General features: G+C 42.6%; 1 protein-coding gene and 1 pseudogene across 1 annotated transcript; one reads left to right on the top strand and one right to left on the bottom strand.

Moving 5' to 3' along the window:
* Positions 1 to 569: 569 nt before the first annotated feature.
* On the bottom strand, positions 570 to 7,037 carry LOC127754241 (cyclin-T1-3). Its single transcript, XM_052279730.1, has 7 exons — positions 6,810 to 7,037; positions 4,434 to 4,695; positions 3,660 to 3,741; positions 2,690 to 2,824; positions 2,280 to 2,455; positions 2,047 to 2,198; positions 570 to 1,546 (listed from the first exon to the last, which is right to left on the bottom strand). Exons 2-7 carry the CDS (start codon positions 4,670 to 4,672, stop codon positions 858 to 860), a joined length of 1,473 nt encoding a protein of 490 aa, XP_052135690.1. The 5' UTR covers positions 4,673 to 4,695; positions 6,810 to 7,037; the 3' UTR covers positions 570 to 857.
* Positions 7,038 to 12,875: 5,838 nt separating this feature from the next.
* LOC127754622 (5'-3' exoribonuclease 4-like) lies at positions 12,876 to 25,009 on the top strand (annotated as a pseudogene).
* The last annotated feature ends 308 nt before the right edge of the window (positions 25,010 to 25,317 follow it).

The raw sequence follows: 25,317 nt of genomic DNA, 5'->3' as shown, positions 1-25,317 counted from the left end.
AGAAGAGAAGAGAGCCTGTGCTGTTCATGTTGAGAAAAGGTGGCAGATGCAACTACCGGAGTGACCAACCATATCGATTGTGTTCTTCGGCTCTTGTTTTATGTGATGTGGACTGCCTGGCACTTTTGGACATCTTGTGATCAGAGTTTGGATGATCTGATTGAATGATATATCATGGTACTAGTGCTATCATTATAGAGAAAAAGCTGGCTTCCAGGATTTGAGTGAACACTGTAGTATTATCTTGTTATGATGTTAGATGAAGAGTTATAATGGTTGTCCTAGTTGCCACATGAGAATGAGAGCACGCCGTTTTCTTAGCCTTGTCTCTGAGCATGATGAGTTATGCAAACTAACAAAATCATGAACCTCATTTACGTCGATGCGTATTTCAGACATTAATCACCTCTCATTAATGAAACACAAGACCACCAGAACATCACATGAAAAACTTCTGTTTGTGATAGGAGCAAACGATGGCTATTATATGTAGGAAAACAATCATTGTTCTTCCATATTACCTCGAGTCAGCAATCCGAATTACAACAATTTCTCGTTGGGCCATACATATAAGTCTTGCGATGATCTCATTCGTATCGTTCACAGCTTAAAGCTGCTTCTGAATGTTCATAACACTATCGGGACTCAGGAACAGTTAAACATCTCTAAAACATGTACACGCTCTCTGGGGAAACCATCCTTTAAACTATATAGTACAGTTCAATCTCCCACATACATATAAGCATAAGCTCTAGTGACAACAAATAGGTTCTACAAATCTGATAGCCCAAGTCACATGCGATGCTATGCGAATCGCGCTCCTCAATGTGATGTGCCGAACATTAACACTTACACTCTCAAGACCTTAACCTTTTAAGGTCCCTTTCACCGCGATCGTAATTCCTGTGCTCATGCATATCCTTTCTCTTTCGGTTGTCAAGCTCCGGAGAACGGTACTCTTGGCTGTCTATGGACAACTCACCTTCCTCAGTGTTTTCAGTCAGGCGAGCGACGCCTTGGTGATCCTCCCGATGTGCAGAATGGGGCCAACTCTGCCTCCTCTCGTGCTTGATCTTCTCGTCCTCGGCAGCCAATTCCACACCATGTTCCAGTTCCCTCTCGATTAGGTCATCATCATCCATGATATCAACCTTTTTAGCAACATCGCCTTTCGATTTCCTCCGTTTCTCCAGGGCAGCTTTCACCTTATCCTTGTCTATCTTTTTCATCGCATCCATCGTTGATGACATATTGGGGCCTTCGTTGCTATTGGCAGTACCATCCCTTGCATCATTCTGAGGTACCCTCTGGCTTGAGTTCTGCTTCTCAGGATGAGGGTGGTCATAGCCCTGGTGGCCTGGCGTGCTCGACTGTCTGGGCGCTAGGTGATTTTCATGGGTGGGAGGCTCTTCAGAAGATCCCGGAGCTTTCCCAGAAGCACGTTGATTGACCACACTCGCAGAGCTACCTTCAGTGTCATTCCCTTGTGATGGTGGTGGTGCCACACGGTTTTGTTCATAGAGCTCCAACATTTGGTTGCTAACCTCTGAAGGGAATAAGAATAAATGCACAATGTAAGCATGTATGCTTGTCAGCTCTCTTTGAAATAAAAGACCATTAAGAGTAACACTAGCTAAGATAGGACTGGCGAACAGATTTAACATAAGTCAAAACAGATGATGCCTACCAAAGCAGTTGCACTCAAAGGTGACACTAACAAAAAGAGAAAATCCATTTCCATATTAGAGGCAATCCAGTACAAGTTCATCCCAGTATGTTCCTGTACATGGCATTCCCCTGCGTATCCTAAAAATTTCTCCCCCAATACTCTGCATGCCATTGACCCAACCTAGTTCCACTATAATCTATCATTTTTGAGAAGATGAAATTTGGCTGCCAATTCTCATGGGATTCCTAGATAGCTAATCTAAGGCAACAACTGCAGCTACTTGTGGGGGATGCAAAAATTGAATCCTTAAGAAAATTGAATAGCCCAATAGGTGATAGTGCAAAAATGCACTACTGCCTTTGTATCTAGAGACGAACCTTCCAACTGCCGTGGGGTTACATCAAACTCTTGCCACCAGACCTTCTCGCCATCTGATGGAAGCTTGACTTTGAGAAACTTTGCAGCCAGGAAGATTGCGCCGGCCGCAATATGGTGGGGCTTAAATTGAAGGCAAAGTGAAGTGCGTAGCCTGTACACCCCTTTTAAGGCGTAGTAAATAGGCATAATAGGGGATTACTATTATGTAAGGAGAAGAGTAATTTTAGCATACCCATCGTTGACAAAATTCCAGGCAACTTGAGCAAGTGCATTTTGAGCAACCTTGAATTTCTTTATTGCTTCAACCAAGGGCTTGTACGGATGGTGCACGTTCAGATCAAAACCAAGTGTTACAAGCACAACACGCTCCCCAAGTAAAATAAGCTCCTTCTGCTGTTCATATACTTCCTGCAGAATACAGCAAAATTAGTCAAACCTGCCATTCCACACCAAAGTAATCAAGAGACTGAATTTAAAGAAAGAAATATAAAAGGAAACCAATAATTTTTAAAACTTGCACCCCTCTTCACAAAGAAAAGAAAAAAGAAAGAAAGCACTGCTTAACAGTTGGACTGACAACTGAAAAAATAAGGGTAACTAGGTAAGGAAACCAACAAAAGATTTCTCAGCCAATTATTTTACCTTCTGCTTAATTCGCTGAACAGCAGCAGCATCCTTTTTGTGGATGATTTCATAGGAAATGAGTATGACATCTTTCAGGGGTCTGGGTGTTTCTTCAACTTTTCCCGCCAAGAACATGCAAACTGTGGCGATTGTCTGCAAGTTATAATGAACATAAATAATTGATAGAAAAGAATTACCCTGACAAGCAGCAATTGTGTATCATGTATGGCGTGCAACACAGAAAAAGAATGTACTGCCATCTGAATTAACTTTAGCTAGTAACATGTCATGCGTTGCAACGGAATGGGATCTGATGAACCTATTCAATTCACTCATATCCCGTATTTTCACTTGATTTTTCTGGTGAACATGGTCAAAATTTCTCTTATCCCATATTTTTCTCTTGTTTTTTTGAAACATTCTCTCTCAATTTTTTATCCTGGTTTTCTTGGAGCATGAGGTTATCTCTCGGTTTTCAAGAACAATTTTTGTCCTTTTATTTTGGACACGGAAAAACTGAGAGATAACCTCATGCTCCAAAAAAACCAGGATAAAAACCCATTTTTTTAACGGTTTTTCTCTTGGTTTGTTTGGACTCCAGTTTTCTTGCAGCGATTTTTCTCTCGGTTTCTAGGAACGGTTTTTCTCATGATATTTTCACATGTGGGGATGGGGTGGGAAGGGAAGGAGGACGACTCCGGTTTTAAGGTAATACAGATCTGCATAACTGTTTTCAAAGGACCAAGCAACATCAGGTAATCAACCATATCATAACATAAAAACAGATGTTCTTAACAAACCATTTTAGCTTCTTCCACAAATGAGTGACAACCAAAACAGGAAGTACTTTAAATTGATCACTATTTAATTATTTATATATAACACTGACCACTATTTCCACAAAATTGCCGGTAAAATTGAAAATACTGTCTCACATGAGTATTATTTCTTTATAATCGTGCCATAGGAAAATTTCAATAATGCTTACCCGTCTATCATTTTTTGCATGAGATTGACGAAGGAAAAAACGATGACAAAACACGATGGCTGTAGCAATTGTCACTTGAGGCCTGAATTATAGCCATTCATCATTAGGACCAAGGGTCACAAAAAAGTGTCAACAGGACATAAAACATGCAGTACATGAACACTTAGTGGTACACAAACATTTACAATGAAACTGCTATTAGGCCATCCAGGAAACTACATAGTAAACGATGTTGTACATTTTCTGTTCCCAGAAAAGAATTGGTGTTGTACTATACTCATTGAGGCAACAAATTTGCTGTGTGTCAATTGATACTGCATAGAGTGCCAATAAGTTGTTCCTAACACTGCATTGTATTTATAGGGAATCAATTCCATTTGAAACAGAAACATATACAAGATTAGCATGAAGAAATATAAAAACTAGCAACACTTACGATTTAAAATCATAACATTAACATTTTATTGATTTAAAAGCTTGACAAATCAATAAGCAGGCATTTAAATATCTTATTGTACTAAGGCATGTCAATTAAGTGCTTAGTAACATGGCTCAATTCATAAGGCATCGAATGTTATTAACATGGTAACATCAGTCATCAGTAATGAGGGAAAGAAAAGGCACTTGCAAATAAATTGAGCTAAAAGACAGAATGTTTTCTAAATGAACATTTAAAGAACTGGCAAGAGATATCACGATGTCAAACACAACAGTTCTATTAACATGGAAAACAAGTATTAATGATAAAATATTCATAAGGTAATGTATTCTTACACTTTAAGCCTCATCCCTAAATCCTGCAAGAAAGTGCAATATGATTTGCGAAGATAAGACTCTTTTTTCAAATCAATGCCATCTCTTCTTGATAAGGAATTTTCCTCTATTTCCTTTCTACTAAAATACCAGGAAGCACCAAGTTGACCACCTTCTGCATATCTATCATAGGGAGTTCTATATGGGCTGTTTTCTACAATTCCATGATGTGAAGAGTCACTTGTCTGTATGCCATCCATGTAGGATATCCCTCGTGAATTACCTGATGAAGTGAAAAGTAAAAAAATGTTAACTTTCAAATTTAACATCAAAAGGGTTAAAAAATAGATAGGTGGATGAGCATGAACTGTGTATGATTGTGTAAGTGGGTGTGTGGTGTATGCTACTGGGAACATGCATAAACACATGTCCTATTGTTAAAATTTAGCACAGAAGGATTATTGAATAGCTCAAAAGGAAAAAAAAATGGACCAAAGGATGAGTTAAATGAAATCTAAAAGAAGATTTTTTTTTTACCCTTCCATGAAAGACAATGAACAATTTGACATACAGGGTGTCATAAAATATTGCTGGAGCATGACAAGAAAATGGTTGCATAATCATGCAACTCCTATGAATTGCCTGTAAACTAATCCTGATGACTTCAGAAAATTTCAAGCACATGGGTGCTATATAATATAACAATTCTGTAGTGGAATGAGATAAAGCAATAATTCTGCAGTGGGATGAGATAAAGCAGCCCAAAGGTCCACCGGGATTTCATCTAAACTCCATGCCGTGGTGCACATTAGCATAATACACTCCGCTTCAAAAGAAGCTTATACATAGACGAAAAAAAGAAGAAGAGGAAGAACAGTTGGATTTGGTCTTGTTGTCTGTTGTTCTTTTCTCTATCCTTACAGAGAGAGTGTTGGGTGACTTTCCCATACGGTAATAAAAAGTTTTTCAAAGAAATCAATCAAGTCCTTAGGTAGAGGGTTTCCTCGAGTGTACATACTGTCTTTTGAGTTGCTTTTTAAGGGAATGAGGGGACCTAACTAAAATACAGGATTTTATCCCAGATTTTTTATGGAGCCAATAATAACAAACAAAAGAGTGTTCTTAAATCTTAATTACATATTTATGACAAATTCCCTTTGTTCAGCAAAGAGCAAATGCTGAACCAAAATTCAACCAAAGTGGTAGTTTGAATCTCTGGTTTTACCAAACTAGATTTTTTTAAACAGATTTTAGAGCCTAACAGAACAAAAACCTTTCTTTGGGTCACATAAAAAATCTTGTTATCCACAATTTTGTTCAGTGATTCATATTATATGCGTACCAGGGTACCCATCACTAAATTGCAAGGTTTAAAGACGTTTCATTAAAATTTCTTGAAGATCAAGAATAATATGCAAGAACCACAAATTCCACAAAAGAATATTAGATGTTCAGATTTCCAACTGATATAGCCAGTTGACGAAAAATTAAGTCCACAAAATATTAACGAACCATATGTGCAGATTTCCAACCATCAAGACCATCTTCACAAGAGATTAAATTTTAGATAGTCTACTCATGGATGTTAAATGCTTCAACAAACTTGTAAAAAGTGGATGATAATGATTATAAAATAAATGAAAAGGCTTACTTAACACCCTGAAAGTATGGAGGTTCAATTACTTTACCCTCCAATAACGGAAGCAGCGTATTTAACAACCATGAGTAATCTAAATCGGGTCAAATAAACCCCAGTGACAGTTTTGGATGTGGTTTTGCCACCATTGCAATTCATGTGGACGAGTTCAGGTTACAGATTGAGAAAATTTTAAAGGTCGCTTTCTGGCTAAACCACAGGGTGTAACATATCTTTTCATGTCGCTGAATTTATGAATCCCACTTAAAAACTACGTAGTACAGACCAGTCAGCGGAGGTGCATAGACAAATAATCATAAACCGGTCTGACCTACCAAAATACACCGTTGTTAAGTCAGTCCACGAGTAAAACGCATAATTTCTATAAGCACTGAGCACAAATACTTGATTGACAATCGGTCATCACAAATCCCCCGATGAAATTCGCTACATTGAAACCCTCCCCAGCTCTACCCCACCCCCACCAAACAGATGACAAATTACTCGAAAACCTGGCGCGACTGAGGCGAAATCTAAGCATATCCAATTCCAATAGCATCAAATTAAGCTGCAATCGCTAGGGAATCCCCGGAAAACTAGGGTTACCGCTGCCGGGCGACGACGCGTAGGTACGGTCCACGAATCGTGCTACGAAGCACCCGATCTCGCAATCGGCAGGTCCCGAGCAGACGAGGCGACAGCCTGGACGCGATTCAAGCAACGAAAGAAAAAGCGAATCAGAGATGGGATCGGATGGGTACCTGAGGGGGGGTCGAAACCCTATCCACACGCGGAAGCCGAAGCCGAGGCCTCCTCGATCCGTGACCGCGAGCGAGACGGGAGGCAGGCACGCGCAGCGCTTTCGCCGGAGAGGCGCGGCGCGGGGAGGCGGCGGCGTCGAGGTGGGGGAAGCTGCGGGGGAGGTGGAGGTGGGTCGCGACGCGAACCCTAGGTTGGTTCGGGTCGGTTTGGTTGGTGTGGGTAGTCGGTTCATCTCGCGTGCGTCGTGGCAGTGGCAGAGGTGGACTCGGAGTCTCGGACTGGGTCGTGGCTTTGGAGTTGGAGTGCTATGCTTTGGGACTCAGAGGCGGCCCGTTTCAGGCCCATCCTAGTCCCGGCCCATTAATTGATGGCACGCGCGCCCGCGAGCGTCTACGGCTCTACGCTGCACACGCGTGCTGATTTTCCTTTTTAGAATAAGTTCACCGGAGGTCCCTCAACTTAAGAGTGAGATATTTTTAAGTCCCTTAACCACAAAACCAGAAATGTATACCCCTAAACTTACACAAACCGTGCATACAAGGTCCTATGGCAGTATATATGGGTGGTTTCGCTGACGTTGCATCCTAGTCAGCAAAAAAATTAAAAAAATACGTGGGGCCCACATGTCAGCTGCACATATTTTTTTTTCTTCTCTTTTCTTCTCCTCCTCTTCTCTTTTCTCTCTTCTCTCTTCCCTTCTTCGGGCCGGCGGCGGGCGGAATCAGCGAGCATGGATGCGGGCAGCGGGTGAGCGTCACGGTGGCGGGCTGCGGGCGGAGCAAACAGCGGGCGAGCGTGGCGGCGGAGCAGACAGTGGGCGAGCATGGCGGCGGAGCAGAGGCAGCGGAGCGGCGGCGGGCTGCGGGCAGAGCGAAAGACGGGCGAGCGCGGCGACGGAGCGCGGCAGCAGAGCACTGGGATTAGTGCACTCATGGAATCTGTCGAGGAACAAGGCACCACCCGCGGCGAGGAAGCCTTACGCACGTGCTCTTGGGGCGCCTATGCACCATACCCAACCAACAGCAAGCATGCGGCAATTCCAATGAGCTGACGCCGCCGGCGAGGCCTCGGCCATGGCGTCGCATCGCGTCGCACCTGCTCCGCTCGTAGCCCACCGCCGCCCGCCGCCCGCTCCGCCCGCAACCCGTCGCCGCTCCGCTGCCTCCACTCCGTCACTCGCTCTACCCGCGGCCTACCGCTGCTCCGCTGCCTACGCACCGCCGCCGCGCTCGCCCGCTGTCCGCTCTACCCGCAGCCCGCCGCCGCTCTGCTGCCGTGCTGGCCCACCGCCGTGGTCACCGATTCCGCCCGGCACTGGCCCGAAGATGGGAAGAGAGAAGAGAGAAAAGAGAAGAGAAGGCATGTGGGCCCGAAGATGTGCAGCTGACATGTGGGCCCCATGTACTTTTTATTTTTTTCTAACTAGGATGCCACGTCAGCGAAACCACCCATATATATTACCATAGGACCTTGTGTGCACGGTTTATGCAAGTTTAGATTTATGGTTTTGTGGTTAAGGGACCTCAAAAAATCTCACTATTAAGTTGAGAGACCTCCGGTGAACTTATTCCTTTTTTTCGCGGATTTTTTTAAATGTATTTTAGAATTTGAATCTTTCATCCTGAATTTCAACGTTCTATTGAAAAAATTCAATTGAAATTTTGAACTTAATTTTTAATACTTTCAAATCTGAGTTGAAAGCTTTTAAATCTCAATTTGAAAGTTTCCGAATCTTAGTTAAAAGTTTTCAAAGTTTGATTTAAAAGTTTTCATCTCTGAGTTGAAAAGTTTTTAATTAATGACTTAAAGTTTTAAAATTTGTTTTGAGAGCTTTCAACAAGGGAAATAGGAGATTGGATAAGGTGTGAGCTGTTTCCATTGCTAACGCAATAAGGTTACTAGTGGTAACGTTACAAAAGTTCTTGAGAACAAATTTTAGTTCTAATATAAAAACTACTCCCTCCATTTCATAATACTATAAGTAGTTTAACTTTTTTTTCGATCAAACTTTTATTTAAGTTTGATCAAATCTATAAAAAAATATTTTAGTATTTTCAACACAAAGCAAACATATTATCAAACTATATTCTATGTTAGATTTAATGAAATTAATTTTATATTTTAGATATTGTTAAATTTTTTTTCATAAATTTGACTATACTTAATAAAGTTTGACTAGGAAAAACATCAAACTACTTATAATATAAAACGGATGGAGTAGTACTAAATTTAAACATTAACAGCAATGTCATCTAGACCCATTACAAATAAATGACATATGTAACAACTGGCACACATCGCTAACCAAAAGTCAGAAACGACTAGAGGGGTGTTTGGGAGAGAGGGGCTAAACTCCCAAACACCCCCTAGATGAGCCATTAGAGCCGTTAGAGCAAGTATTGTAAGCTACTAAGCACTTGCCCCAAGATGCCATTTAGAGCATCTCCAACAGAATAGCTATCCCACTATTCAAGCCAAAATTTGGCAACTATAGACAAAAACAAGCTCCAATGGCCTTGCCAAACGAATGGCCTTGGCCATTCGACTGGCCAAACTAGCTCCCTCGATGGCCAAATTTGGCCAATCAAAACTGGATGGCCAAACCGTGGGCCCCACACGAGATGCTTATCTCCCTCCTCCATCTCCATCCTCACGGCACTCTCCTCATCCGCGCCATCCGCTCAGGCATAACCGTCATCGACTCCGGGCGCCACCGTTGCCATATGGTGTGCCGCCATGGCGACTCGCTTCGGCCACCACCGCCACCCACTTTAGTCGCCGCCATCATCCGCTCCAACCGCCGCCACCCACTTTAGTCGCCGCAACCACTCGCTCCGAGCGTCCCCATCCGCAAGACCTCGAGCAGCGTCGACGACGTGGTCAGGCCGGTGGTGGATCCGCTGCGACCGCCGCCATCGTCGTCTGTCTCGGTCCCTCGTCACGGCCGTCATCCATCCATGCAGCTGCCACCGCCGCCTCCTCCGCCCCCGCTGTATTCGAGCAGCGTGGCGTGGATTCTAGGGTGATGGCGGCAGAGTTGGCGAATTGAAGGGCACAACAGCGACGACAATGAGGTCATCGTCATCCTGTCCTGTCGTCTGCTGTAGCTATCGTCGCCGTCGTTTGGCACCGGCCACCGTCGTCTTGGATTTTGTCTCCTATCATCGGAACCGAACCACCGCCGTCATGGTTTCATCACGTAATACAGTGATGGCACTGCCGCCGGCTCCTAGTTCATGCACCCCTCACCTCGAGCCACCGCCTCCTCCTCATCCGCCGAGTGGGGGGGAGGGCCGCTGCGTGGGTGGGGATTGTCGAAGGGGAAAGATATGGAGGGAGAGAGAGGAAGAAGAAGGTTAGAGATTGACATGAGGAACCCATGGTTAGATTGGAGAAGATAATAGAGAAGCTGTTGGAGTGAAAGACAAATTTGATTCTCTAACTTTTTGGAAAGCTAGCTAAATGGATGTTTGGAGAGTGAGATTTGACCATACTATTGGAGATGCTCTAAGCTAATATGGTGAGGTGGGGGAGAGAAGAAAGAAAAGAGAGATAGGAGTCACCCCTCATAAAAGGGGTAATTTCTACACAAACTCCATGAATAGGAAGACAAAAGAAAAATTGGATTGGATAGACAAATAAAATAAAAATATTGAGAATAATGTGGTAGAGTTAGTGTAGAGGTGATATATTATACACACTACCTCTTAGATTATATGGATAAAATTAGGGAATATCTAAAATGTAACTATAGTGTAACTACACTGTAGTTGCACATTGTAATTATGATATACTCCATCCCAAAAACAAACCTAGAACTAGATGAGACGTTTCCTAGTACAAGAAAGGCATGCCTGCAAGAAATGGCTTATTTAGTCCTAGGTTCTTATTGTCATGGTTATGGATACCACATACCTAATAGTAGTTGACTAAATCTCGGCAGGACCCACCACATACCATGTCCTATACGGAAACAACCTACGGATATAGGAGGAGTTCCGGATAAGGAAAGACAACCAGAATTCTACATGGAAACGACAAGGACTACTCGGATTGTATCCATCTTGGTTTCCCTAGTTCTACTTGGACAAGGGGACACCTATGGGTATAAATACAAACCCCCCTAGGAGGACAGGGGGACACACACTAACCATGATGAGACGATCAACACGATCAACACCCACCACGAGACAATCAACTCCCAACACAATCAACATAGAAGCCTACATACGCCAAGACAAGCCGCCGGATATCGACATCAGAGATACGCCTGGATCGATCCTATCCGGTACCTTCAGAGGCCGGCCGTAGGGATCTAGCACTGTCTCTGATTCCGTCGGGCGCGAGCTCGAGGAGGAAGGCTACCCTGTTGTCGACTACGAGTCAGACCTTCAGACCGCCATGTCGACAACAGTTAGATAGGCTACCCCACATATTGTACTGGTGTGATTATGGTGAATAAAAAGCAACATCGGCTTCGGCCAACAGGATGTAGGGCTATTACCTGACAACTCAGGGGCCCGAACCTGTATAAAAATCCTCGTCTCCATCTCTTTTACCTCAGTCTCGCGTATACCCTAGCACCAACGATCCCCATACTGTTCAAATACCATAGTCGCGACATCAAACGTCGACACTTATATCTTAGGACAGAGTAAGTAACTTATATAAAAGAGTAAACTACATGGTCGGTCCTTAAAGTTGAGCGAAGGTGTCAGTTAGGTCTGTAAACTTAAAAATTGCACATTGAGGTCCATGATCTTATTTTAATGAACCATAGCTAGTCCAAAACACGTTTAATCAGAGTTGACCACCTAAGTGGCGCTCAACGTAGACGTAGGCAACATTTTGCATCTAGGCCCCTCTGCATCTCGACATGTCGGTAATTTTGTACTTACCCCCTGTTGCTATAGTAGTCACCAAAATCCCCCCAAATCCTTCGTCCCTTTGCATTCCCCCCTGACGGCTAGGGTTGCGATGAGGAGGACAACGTCCGGAGGCGGCAGGAGATGGTGATGTTACGATGGTAGGGGCGCCGATTCATCTTTTGCCCTGAAGTTGAGGTCCATTGCAACCGCCATGTTGATAAGGAAGGCACGCCATGTGTCACCCATCGAGTGCTGTTAGTCGCACATCCCAAATTGACACCTCAATCACTTCGCACCACTGATGATTGCTGACGTTGTCTTCGCTCTACTCAGGCATCTCCCTCGGAAGCGTCGGGGGAGGGGTGATGCAAAGGGACGAAGGGATTTGGAATATTTTGGGGGATTTCAATGACTACTGTAGCAATAGAGGTGTAATTCTCAAGTTTACGGATCTATGTGATACCTCCGCTCAAGTTTAAGAACTGGCCATGTATTTTATTTTATGTAAAACTTGCATCGAGTTATGGTTTGGTTAACTAGCACTGAGATCTTATGCGTGACATGTGTGAAAAAAATTTTCTAGCAATTTTTTTATCTTCATGTACAAATCTCGAGGTGATCCGATGGTCGCAAATCAGTTTTTGGGGAAAGAAAAACTTGTGAAAGTTTTATAGTAAATCCGTAAGATTAAGGGTTACAATTGCCTCATCTGTAATAGCAGGTACAATAGCAGGTTATAAGCCAGCTATAAAGATATTTTTAAGAGATAAAAGAAGAGAGAGAAGAGTAGCGGGCTACATATCTGTAGCTAGCTACAACACGGACTCCAGGACGTAATGTGTGTATGACAGATGGGACTAGGTATTAAAGTAGAGTAAATAATTATTGTATAAATTAGTTATTATATTGACTATACATGATTTAGAGCCAGATATCCTATTAAACTTGCTAATCTGGAGAAAATCTGAAGGCACCATCATCCCCGACGCCCGAGGAGCCTGGCTGCTCGTTGCCCGTGCAGTGCAGTGCACACGTGGCCTGATTTGCCGTTCCATCTCCCCCCCATCTGCAGCGGTAGCGCGCCCCTCCGTATTCTACTAGTATTTGTACCGCCACTGGCACTAGTAGCAGGAGCAGCAGTTGGTTCTCCATCTCCGCTAGTCGTCTCGGGCTCTGCAACTGCACACTCGCTGCGTCATGGGTGTGCCGTCTTTCTACCGGTGGCTCGTCGGCAAGTACCCGGCCATCGTCTCCCCCGCCAACGACGACGACGACGATGTCGGCAGCAGCAGTAATGGCGCCGCCGCACCACCTGTCTACCACAACCTCTACCTCGACATGAACGGCATCATCCACCCTTGCTTCCACCCTCAAGACCAGGTACGTACTGATCTCCAACAATTGATCGATTGATATCAAGTCTTGTTCTTAGCTTGATGATGCCGACCTCGACCTGCTGCGAATGCACGCAGGTGTGCCCTCCGAGTCCGGTTCCGACGACGCTAGAGGAGGTGTTCCACTCCATGTTCGACTACATGGACCGCCTCATCCGTATCGTCAGACCCACCAGCCTCCTCTACTTGGCCGTAGGTAGGTTCATCCTTCATTCCTACCTCCATATCCATTGCTAGTATATTAATTGCAGGAGTATATTTATCGTATCTTGTTCATTTGTACCAATATATCCAATGCAGATGGCGTCGCCCCTCGCGCCAAGATGAACCAGCAGCGAGCCAGGCGCTTCAAATCCGCCATGGCCGCCAAACAAGCCGTCAGTGAACCTCTTCCTCTTGATTCTATCTGTCTATCCATCTCTGCAGGCAGCTAGCTGCATCGACATTTCGATGAGTTTACTGACAGATTTATATGATCTTTACCCTCCTTTTTCATTCGGTTTTGACAGGAGGTGGAGGAGAACATCCTGAGGGACAGGTTCAGAGCAGAGGGGAAGAAGGTGTTGCCCCGAGAGACCTCCTCCTCGTCTGAGGTTTCTGATCCCAACGTCATCACACCGGGGACGGAGTTCATGGACAAACTGTCGGATGCGCTCAAGTACTACATCCGTGCTCGCTTGAACAGCGATCCCCTCTGGAAGGACATCAACGTATGTCGGTCTCCATCGATATCACAGTATCGCACTATCAATTTCATTCTCTTGTTCCTCATGTCTCATGATGCACCTTGCACCAGTTAAATGTAGTTCATGTCTTCCATTTCTAGTTCCATGTTTGTTCACTTCCATTGTTACCAAGATAAAAATGAAGGTGTATTTAATTAGTTTGACAGCAACAAATTTGCTCAGTTAAGTTCTGTTAAATATATGATCCAAATTTTGGGCCCACAATATATTCGGATTAGTTTCCTAGTAGGAGTCCTATTAGGTGTCTTTCTATTATCCCCTATATATACTCTTGTAAGCCTTACGGGAAGGGGTGACGTTCCCATTGTGATTCCCCTACGTTTGTAATCATCTCCTCTATAGTGATCATTGCCGGTCGGCGCCCGTGATTTTTTTCCCGCAAGGGTTTTCCACGTAAAAATTCTTGTCTCCGTTGTGCATCTATTTTTATAACAAGTGGTATTAGAGCATTGGAGATTGATCTACTATTCCCGGCCACCGGCGATTGTTTCCCGATCAAAGAAATCGATCTTATCGGCGGCGGCGGCGGCTCCCGTCGTCTCGTCGATTCCCAGTCCGACTCAGTGTTTCCTGTCCTCGCGCAGAGGAGAAAAGCCGCGCAAGCAATCGAAGCAGCAGCAGCCGGCCAGCGAAGCAGGAGAAAAGCGGAAGCAGAGGAGTACTACTGTAGCGCACGCACACCGAGGAAAAGTATAGGAGTATCAGCCGAGAGGTCTGTCCAGTACAGGCTGATTTTTCCCAGAGGCGAATTTGCTATACGCACCAAGTTTGTGTACCCAGGAGATCTACATACTTCGCTATGTCACACGAGAAGTGTACCGGGTTTCGCGTTTTTGCTAGGTTTACCCTAATTTCTTTCTAGCAAATTCAGGATTAATTCCCATGGCGAGTTTGAAGTATGATCTACCGCTCTTGTACCGAGACACAAGATTCTCACTTTGGCAGGTGAAGATGCGAGCCGTTCTTGCACAGCAAGACCTCGATGATGCGCTTTCTGGATTTGACAAGAGGACACAGGATTGGTCCAACGATGAGAAGAAAAGGGATCGTAAGGCTATGTCATATATTCATCTTCATCTATCTAATAATATTTTGCAGGAGGTGCTTAAGGAGGAGATAGCCGCTGGGCTGTGGTTGAAGCTGGAACAGATATGCATGACTAAGGATCTGACCAGTAAGATGCACCTGAAGCAAACGTTATTTTTGCACAAGTTGCAAGATGATGGGTCTGTAATGGACCATCTCTCCGCTTTCAAGGAAATTGTTGCTGACCTTGAGTCTATGGAGGTAAAGTATGATGAAGAGGATTTAGGCCTTATTCTATTGTGTTCATTGCCTAGCTCATATGCAAACTTCAGGGATACTATTCTTTATAGTCGTGATACTCTAACTTTGAAAGAAGTTTATGATGCTTTGCATGCCAAAGAAAAGATGAAGAAGATGGTACCCTCTGAAGGTTCAAATTCACAAGCAGAAGGTTTGATTGTTTGTGGTAGGCAACAGGAGAAGAACACAAAGAACCAATCAAGAGATAAAAGCTCAAGTAGCTACCGTGGGAGATCAAAGTCCAGAGGCAGGTATAAGTCATGCAAATACTACAAGAGAGATGGACATGATATCTCTGAGTGTTGGAAGCTACATGATAAAGACAAGAGAACGGGAAAATATGTACCAAAAGGTAAGAAAGAAGAGGAAGGTAAAGCCGCAGTTGTTATTGATGAGAAGTCTGATGCAGAATTGCTTGTTGCTTATGCTGGTTGTGCACAAACTAGTGACCAATGGATTCTTAATACTGCATGCATCTATCACATGTGCCCGAATAGGGATTGATTTGCCACCTATGAAGCTGTGCAAGTTGGTACTGTTTTGATGGGTGATGATACACCATGCGAGGTTGCAGGTATTGGAACAGTTCAGATCAAGATGTTTGATGGCTGTATCAGAACATTGTCAGATGTGCGGCATATTCCAAATTTGAAGAGAAGTCTCATCTCTTTATGTACTCTTGATTGCAAAGGGTACAAATATTCCGGTGGAGACGGAATTTTGAAGGTAACTAAAGGCTCTCTTGTTGTGATGAAAGCTGATATTAAATCTGCCAACCTATACCATCTGTGAGGTACAACTATATTAGGTAATGTTGCAGCAGTTTCTGATTCATTATCTAATTCCGATGCTACTAATCTTTGGCATATGCGTCTTGGGCATATGAGTGAAATTGGTTTGGCAGAATTGAGTAAGCGAGGATTGCTAGATGGACAAAGCCTTGGGAAGTTCAAATTTTGTGAGCATTGCATCTTTGGCAAGCATAAGAGGGTGAAGTTCAACACATCTACACATTCTACTGAAGGTATTCTTGATTATGTGCATTCTGATTTATGGGGGCCTGCTCGTAAGACATCTTTTGGAGGTACTCGTTACATGATGACTATCGTTGATGATTATTCGCGAAAAGTTTGGCCTTATTTCTTGAAGCACAAATATCAAGCTTTTGATGTGTTTAAAGAGTGGAAAACTATGGTTGAAAGACAAACTGAAAGGAAGGTGAAAATCCTTCGTACTGACAATGGGATGGAGTTCTGTTCTAAGATATTTAAATCATATTGCAAGTCTGAAGGCATTGTGCGTCACTACACCGTTCCTCACACACCTCAACAAAACGGCGTAGCTGAGCGTATGAACAGAACAATTATATCAAAGGCCCGTTGTATGTTGTCTAATGCAGGTTTGCCTAAACAGTTTTGGGCGGAAGCCGTTTCCACTGCTTGTTATCTTATAAATCGATCACCTAGCTATGCCATTGATAAGAAGACTCCAATTGAGGTATGGTCTGGTTCCCCAGCAAATTATTCAGACTTAAGAGTATTTGTTTGTACTGCTTATGCCCATGTTGATAATGGTAAATTGGAGCCTAGAGCTATTAAGTGCATTTTTCTTGGTTATCCGTCTGGTGTAAAAGGCTATAAGTTATGGTGTCCTGAAACTAAAAAGGTTGTGATTAGTAGAAACGTTGTCTTCCATGAATCAGTTATGTTACATGACAAACCTTCTACTAATGTTCCTGTTGATTGTCAGGAGAAAGCAAGTGTGCAGGTGAAGCACTTGATCAGTTCAGGGCATGCACCAGAAAAAGAAGATGTTGCTATTAACCAAGATGAACCTGTTATTGAAGATTCAAATTCTTCTATTGTTCAGCAGTCTCCAAAACGTTCTATTGCAAAAGATAGGCCCAAAAGAAATATTAAACCTCCTCAAAGATATATTGAAGAAGCGAACATAGTTGCTTATGCTTTGAGTGTAGCAGAAGAAATTGAAGGTAATGCCGAACCTTCTACATATTCTGATTGCAATAGATGGATAACTGCTATGCATGATGAGATGGAGTCACTTGAAAAGAATCATACTTGGGAATTGGTGAAGTTGCCAAAGGAGAAGAAACCTATCCGTTGCAAGTGGATCTTCAAAAGAAAGGAAGGTATATCTTCAAGTGATGAGGCAAGGTACAAAGCAAGGTTAGTTGCTAAAGGTTATAGCCAGATTCCAGGTATTGATTTCAATGATGTCTTTTCCCCTGTTGTGAAGCATAGTTCAATTCGCACTTTACTCAGTATTGTTGCAATGCATGATTATGAACTAGAGCAAATGGATGTTAAGACTGCATTTTTACATGGGGAGTTAGAAGAAGACATTTATATGGAGCAACCTAAAGGTTTTGTTGTTCCTGGAAAAGAGAACCTAGTCTGTAGGTTGAAGAAATCTCTTTATGGGTTGAAGCAGTCACCTAGACAGTGGTATAAGAGATTTGACTCTTTCATGCTGTGTTTATCTCAAAGTTGTTGATGGTTCAGCTATATATTTGCTTCTTTATGTTGATGATATGTTGATTGCTGCAAAAGACAAATCAGAGATAGCAAAGTTGAAGGCACAATTGAGTAGTGAATTTGAGATGAAGGATTTGGGTGCAGCGAAGAAAATTCTTGGTATGGAAATTACTAGAGAAAGACATTCTGGCAAGTTATATTTTAGTCAGAAAGGTTATATTGAAAAAGTTCTTCGTCGTTTCAATATGCATGATGCAAAACCAGTGAGTACTCCTTTAGCTGCACATTTTAGATTATCTTCAGATTTATGTCCACAGTCAGATTATGATATTGAGTACATGTCTAGAGTTCCATATTCAAGTGCAGTTGGTTCACTTATGTATGCCATGGTATGTTCTCGTCCTGACTTATCACATGCATTGAGTGTTGTTAGTAGATACATGGCTAATCCTGGCAAAGAGCATTGGAAAGCTGTTCAATGAATTTTCAGATACCTACGTGGTACATCTAGTGCTTGTTTGCAGTTTGGGAGATCTAGAGATGGACTTGTTGGTTATGTGGATTCAGATTTTGCTGGAGATTTGGATAGGGGGAGATCGCTCACAGGTTATGTTTTCACTATTGGAGGATGTGCTGTTAGTTGGAAGGCAAGTTTGCAAGCAACTGTTGCCTTATCTACTACTGAAGCAGAGTATATGGCTATTTCTGAAGCTTGTAAAGAAGCTATTTGGCTTAGAGGTTTGTACACTGAGCTTTGTGGAGTTACGTCTTGCATTAATATATTTTGTGATAGTCAAAGTGCAATATGTCTTACAAAGGATCAAATGTTCCATGAGAGAACAAAGCACATTGATGTGAGATATCACTTTATTCGAGGTCTGATTGCTGAAGGTGATGTCAAGGTATGCAAGATAAGTATTCATGACAACCCAGCTGATATGATGACAAAGCCAATTCCTGCTACTAAGTTTGAGCTTTGCTCAAGCTTGGTGGGTGTTACAGTATAGTCCTAGAGACTATTTGGCGCGCGGTGATTTTACCTACATGAGGTATTTTTTTTGGTGATGGGTGTTTTTATGCTACAAGAGGAAATTCGTCTCAAGGTGGAGATTGTTAAATATGTGATCCGAATTTTGGGCCCACAATATATTCGGATTAGTTTCCTAGTATGAGTCCTATTAGGTGTCTTTCTATTATCCCCTATATATACTCTTGTAAGCCGTACGGGAAGGGGTGACGTTCCCATTGTGATTCCCCTACGTTTGTAATCATCTCCTCTATAGTGATCATTGCCGGTTGGCACCCGTGGTTTTTTTCCTGCAAGGGTTTTCCATGTAAAAATTCGTGTCTCCGTTGTGCATCTATTTTTATAACAAGTTCATCTCTGGTTTTCTGTTCTCAGGTGATACTATCTAACGCAAATGTTCTTGGAGAAGGGGAGCACAAGATCATGTCTTTCATCCGTGCGCAACGCGGCAGGGAAGGCTATGACCCCATACTCGCCACTGCCTCTATGGATTGGTACGAAAATATCTCGGTCTCTTTTGTTCTGAACAATCGAACTAGCTAGCAGACACTTTGGGAAAAACTCGCTTCTGTCTCGGCTACTTACAATGGAGTTAACTGATGAAAAACTGTTGCAGGATGCTGATTTGATCATGCTTGCTTTGGCATCACATGAAGTCCACTTCTCAATTTTGCGTGAGGTTTGTTAAAGCTTGATTTTGTAATTAGATTTAGTACATAGCATGCTATGTTTATTAACTAATGTGGGTGTTTTTGTAAACGGGATCAGGAAGTGCTACATCAAAACAACCAAGAAAACACCATTCCTATAACCCCAAAAACCTTCACATCCCAAGAGGCAGAAAAGTTCAAGTGTAGAGCATGGTTCCCTCGGATAACAGAAGCAAGACCTGAGGGCAAGTTAACCAAGAAACCATATCAGGTTTGTTCCCTGGTAGATAATTCTAGATATACATTTCTCATTTGGACGGTAAAATAATTCATTGCTCTTCTTGCAGTTTCTGAATATATGGGTACTTAGAGAGTATTTGGAGCTTGATATGAAGATACCGAACCCGATCCAGACTCTTGATGTTGAGAGGATGATAGATGACTTTGTGTTCATTTGTTTCCTGACCGGGAATGATTTCATTCCGCACATTCCTTCGCTTGAAATTCATGAGGTTTACAAACTCATAACTGTTACTTGTTTCACTTGTTTGATGCTGTTGCAAAAATATGTTCTTTCTCTGATTGTGTTCTATTTTGACAGGGCGCCATTGACCTACTTATTGAAGTGTACAAAACGTCTTTCAACAAAATGGGGGGTTATATTGTCGACACAGACAAAGTAACTGAGAAATTAAATCTTCCTCTTTTTTTATGAATCATTGGCTACTTTCATTAACTTTGTTGATACTGAAAACAGGTTAAAGATAAGCATGCTGCATATCTGAAAGTTTCAAGGTTGGAAAAGTTTTTCCATGAACTGTCTTTATATGAAGAGAAAATATTTCTTAAATGTTACGATCTAGCAAGGGGGTTTGAGGATTTTGGAAGAAAAGTTGGGGAAGAAGCAGAAGAACAGCAAGAACAGGGGAGGTTTTGGGAGGAGGAGGAGAGATTTAGATTTCAGGGAGTACTTTGGTCTTTACAGATTTCATGCCTCTCTCCTCTCTCACGAGTGCTTATATATTCGCACTGGTTACAGCTGGGTTGCCCACCCATTCGGGCCCAGCGAGCCGGACATTGGCGCGCCGGTTGCGTGCAACACGTGGGCTGTGCCGGACCGGGTTGGTGAGTGTCGGATTGTGAGCAGTAGACGTAGTAGTCGTGACATTAAAAGATGCCAGCTGAGAGAGGTGCATGAATCCTCATCTCTGCTCAATATTTAATTTTCACAGTTGCGAATTGGAATTTGCTAATGCATTCCTTGGGTAACATGCATGTAGAATTTCCAGCGCAAAATAGAGCGTCAAGCCGCAGAAAATACGTGGAATGAAAGGAACACCGAAAATGTGGTAAGGATTCTTTTTGTACTTATAGGATTGTGCACTGATACTTATAAGATGAAATATACTGATTTTATTGGTTCTTTCATGTACTCAGGAAGAAAACCTTGATGACCAATGCATCATGGTCAAGTCTTCTCAGACAGATGGCCAAGTTTCTGACGAACAAGATGTATTAGAATTTCGTTTCTACTTATGCTAAATATTTAGCAGTATTGACATAGAATACGAGTATATGACTGCATCCTTATTTTTCAGATTACAGTGAGTACCTTGGAGCTGAGGAAGAATTTGAAGGATATACATAATAAGCAAGACCTTATAAAAACCGGAGCTTGTAAACATGACAAGGTTAGTTATGTCTGTTGTGGCAATTGGTTCTTCTTTGCACAAATTTTCACATACCTATTGCAGATAAAACTAGGATCACCTGGATGGAAATCTCGGTTCTTCAAGGAAAAGTTTGATGCTGAGACCAAAGATGAAATTGCAAAGCTGCAGAATGAAATGGTTACAATTTCCTGCTTCCTTAATTATGCAAATGGAATACTGTACTTGACGGTATTTTGTTTGCCATAATTTCTCCCTTTTCCTTTGCTGAGCTAGGTCCAAAAGTATTTGGAAGGACTTTGTTGGGTACTATGCTACTACTTTGCTGATGTACCATCATGGAGTTGGTAAGATGATATCTCCAGAATGAATATTTATTTGCTCATGTGTCTGAATGACGAGAATGATCGGACTTACAAATAAATTCAATAAATGTTGTGGTGCCACTGATAATTACTCTCTCCGTTCCAAATTAGAGGGTGCCTTTATTTTTAAGAAAATCAAACATGGTAAATTTTGACTAATATTTATCCTAAATGCATGTTATATCACTAGATTCTTATTTTAAAGTACTTCCATTTGGTATCATAACATGAAATAATTTAATATTCAAAATATGTTATTGAAGACTGTAAAAAAATATAGGCCTTATAATTTGAGACAGAGGGAGTACTATTTACTAGTCCTGATGTATGTACAAGCTGAAGTTTAAAGTTTCATTTTTTTCCCTTTTTCTCTTTCAGGTACTATCCATTTTATTATGCCCCTTTTGCATCTGATGTCAGAGGTCTTTCCCGGTTCAAGATATCCTTCTCCTTAGACAAACCGTTGAAGCCATTTGATCAGCTCATGGCGGTTCTGCCACCAGAAAGGCACATTTGATAATCTAGCATGCATCTTATTCTCCCATGCAATTGTTTATTTCAATTTTCTAAGATAGACCATTTTCCCTTTTTTGCAGCTCATTTGCGCTACCAGGATGTTACAGCAAGCTGATGGACTGTGATGAGTCCGCGATACAAGCATTTTATCCATCTGGTATATGTAAATATATGTGTATATATATGTAAATCTATCAGGATTATTTGTTATTCCAAAAAGATATGCTGTCCTGTCAGAGAATAATAATAATGATGTTGTTCTGCTTTAGTAAATGTAATTCTTTTCGCTTTTTGTCAACAGAGCTGGATATTGACACTGATGGGAAACGTTACTTGTGGCAAGTAAGTGCACTAGCTATTTGCACTGAATTACCTGATATTTCCAAATTAGTCTGATCAAGCAGAAAAGGAGTAAGATGCTAATTTTCAGTATAACAATTGCTTTCAGGGCATTGCAAAATTGCCGTTCATAGAGGACAAGCTGCTCCTTTCAGTCACCAAAACAGCAGAGAAAGACCTTGCGGTAAAATAATTTGTTGCCATCTATGCTAACTATTGCACAAAGTTTTGCTTAACCGATATCAACGGGTAATCGCCCCCTTTGGTTTCTACAAATTAGGTGCATGAGTTAAGGCGCAATACTGTTCGGCAAGAGATCTTTCTGAGGAACTCAAATGCCCTTGCGAAAAATGAAGCATTTGCGCAAACATCAGATTGTTCGCTGCAAAAGCTTCCAATTGATCCTGCTACAAGGTACATACAAATTAAGGCCCAACTGACCTTATTTAGAACCGCTGCAATCTGAAGTAAATATCTTTAACTCATGCTGATTTTTTTTGTCCATAGTGAAATTGGAGGATGGCTATCGCCTGACGATGATGATTTCAGCAATGGTTTCTGTGGCTCTCCCATAGAAAATGATCTGTCAATGTGAGTATTCCCTTGAATCGTATCATTCATATTTGGTCATTAATGTTGATCTTTGCCGTTTTAAATTATCATGAATCTTTTTTGTATGTTTCAGATCAGCAAAGTTCTTCAACCCTGAGGCAGTGAAGCCAGCCACAAGGTTACTTCAGAATGTCACAGTGCCTTACAAGGTTTGTAATCAATTTTATACTGCACAATTCAAGCATTTCCTGCTATTAATTTCACTGCACATTAGCCAATCGTCATCATCATCGTCTATGTAATTAACTGGTGTGTTTTGCAGACTGTAACTGAAGCTGACATTTGTGCAAGGCCGCTCTGGCACACGCACCCGTACCCGAAACATCCTGCCCTTTCCATGCACAAGTAAAAACTCACATCTCTGACACCTCATCGAGCTCGATCATCTCATCCAGATGTATATGTTGTTGTTGCCTTGATTCATGGCTGTGCATTTTACCGTATAATCCTGATTCGTTCTTGCAGCGTGCAGCAGCAGAGGCTGCAGAGCAGCAGGCCGGAGACGCCCTGCTGGAAGCCGAGCACGCCGCCGCCGCCGCGGCGCGAGGAGATCAGGAGCGCCGGCACGGGGTGGCTGGGCCGAGGGAGAGGTGGAAATATCCCCGTCGCCGTCGCCGCCTCAACCGCCGTCGCCGGAGAGACGCGGCAGTCGTGGAGCAGCAGCAGGTACGGGCGCGGGCGAGGGAGCGGCGCCACCGCCGTCGGCCACGGCCAGATGACGACGACGCGGCACCAGTGGAGCGGCGGCGGCGGCTACGGGAGATCATCAGGGGTGGACAATGGCGGTGGCCGTGGCTCCTACAACCTCCGGCCTGGAGGCGGCGGCGGCTGCGGTGGGGGGTACCAGTGGCAGCAGCAGCAGCAGACGGCGTGGCGGCCGGTCGGGTCGCCGTGGGGCAGAGGCGGCGGCGGCGGAGATGGCGGGAACGGCCAGCCCCGTGGTCGGTAGGAACGAACTCAATTGGGCCGTATTTTTTGAATTGATGGGCCTTTCGAAGTGAACTAATAGGCCCATGGCTCATGAGTCCAGTAGAGCTCAGGCTTGCTTCTTCACATGGCTGGCTGGGCCTAATTAGTAAGCCTCTCTAAACCACCCTGATGTTGAACTAAACAACTCTGAAGTTCATTTTGTTGTGAGTTGTGACAATTAAGAAAAGTTTTTTTTTTGAACTTGATGGAGCAGGAAAAAAATTATAAGATTACAATCCTATAAGGTTGTAACCAGAAAAAAGAAAAAAGTATACCACCACCCACACATCGACAACGCCAACACACAAAACCCGGAGAAGGCTAGCACCGGAACGGCCGCCGCTAAGCGTGACCGACTGCCGCTTGGCCAAGAAAGAAACACGGCCGATATCGCTCAAAATCCAACCCTTACAATCAACACAAAGTCCCGCTCTATCTAAGTTTTCAGGAGTTAGAGAGAGAGCCAATTAAGAAAAGTTAGAGCTATATATACTCCAGTTCTTTGTTCTCTGAAGTATTTTGTTTAAAGCATATGGTTAGTAGCTCTAATCATTCAGAAAAAATCTACAAATAGCACGACAAAGAACTAAGATGAGAACTGGGCCTACATAGCTAGTTAACGCACTAAGGTGATTTCTTGGATCCCTCAAAAACCTCTTTCATGCTGTCCCTCATTGATTGATCAACTTGAACTGTGATGACAAGAAATTTGCATGCATGAACGAGATCCAAGAAGTAGCAGCTAAATTAAGTAGATATAGCTAATCCCATCCGATTGCTCGATCACTTTGGTGAAAGAAGAAAGAATGAATTGAGAGAATGAAAGCAAAAGTGTCAGCATGCATGCAGATTGCAGGACCTTTTCCTCAAAGCCTGGCACTGTGTGCAAACCTTGTCTGCATGCTACTAATTGGCTATATATACAGATCTTCTGCTCCATTTGCATTTTGCATGGATATTGCAAGCTATTATATATATCTCACTAATTAGGTTGTAAAGGTCTGATCAGATATGGAAGTAGCTACGAGATCATATACCAGAGGGGTTTGGGAAAAATTGGATTGCTCTAGCTAGATATAACTGCGTATGCTTTTGGAACAATAGACTTTACGGTTTACATCAGAATTCAGAAATGGTGACTTTTTCCGGTTACTTTTGCATAAATTCCCTGGTAATCTTTGTCAAGTACCATTATTCTGTGTTCGACAGCTATGGTTGGTAATGAATCTCTCCTGCACGTAAAACGGAGATCCATTAGCGCGTGATTAATTAAGTATTATTTTTTTAAAAAATAAATTAATATGACTTTTTCAAAACAACTTTCATATATATATATATATATATATATATATATATATATATATATAAAGCGCACCGACTAAAGTGCCCAACTCAGGCTTAGTGCATTATGCGAAGAGAAAAAGGAGGGGGAGGGGGGTGGGTGGGGGGATACCACAAGGATGAATAAACCTGTTTACTCCCTCCATTATATATTGTTATGATCGATTAAAAAAAGAATGATATTTTTGG

This window comes from Oryza glaberrima, chromosome 11, assembly GCF_000147395.1.
Source record: "Oryza glaberrima chromosome 11, OglaRS2, whole genome shotgun sequence".
Taxonomy (NCBI): domain Eukaryota; kingdom Viridiplantae; phylum Streptophyta; class Magnoliopsida; order Poales; family Poaceae; genus Oryza; species Oryza glaberrima.
The sequence above is the reverse complement of the archived record's forward strand: the minus strand, read 5'-3'. Positions and strand labels throughout refer to the sequence as shown.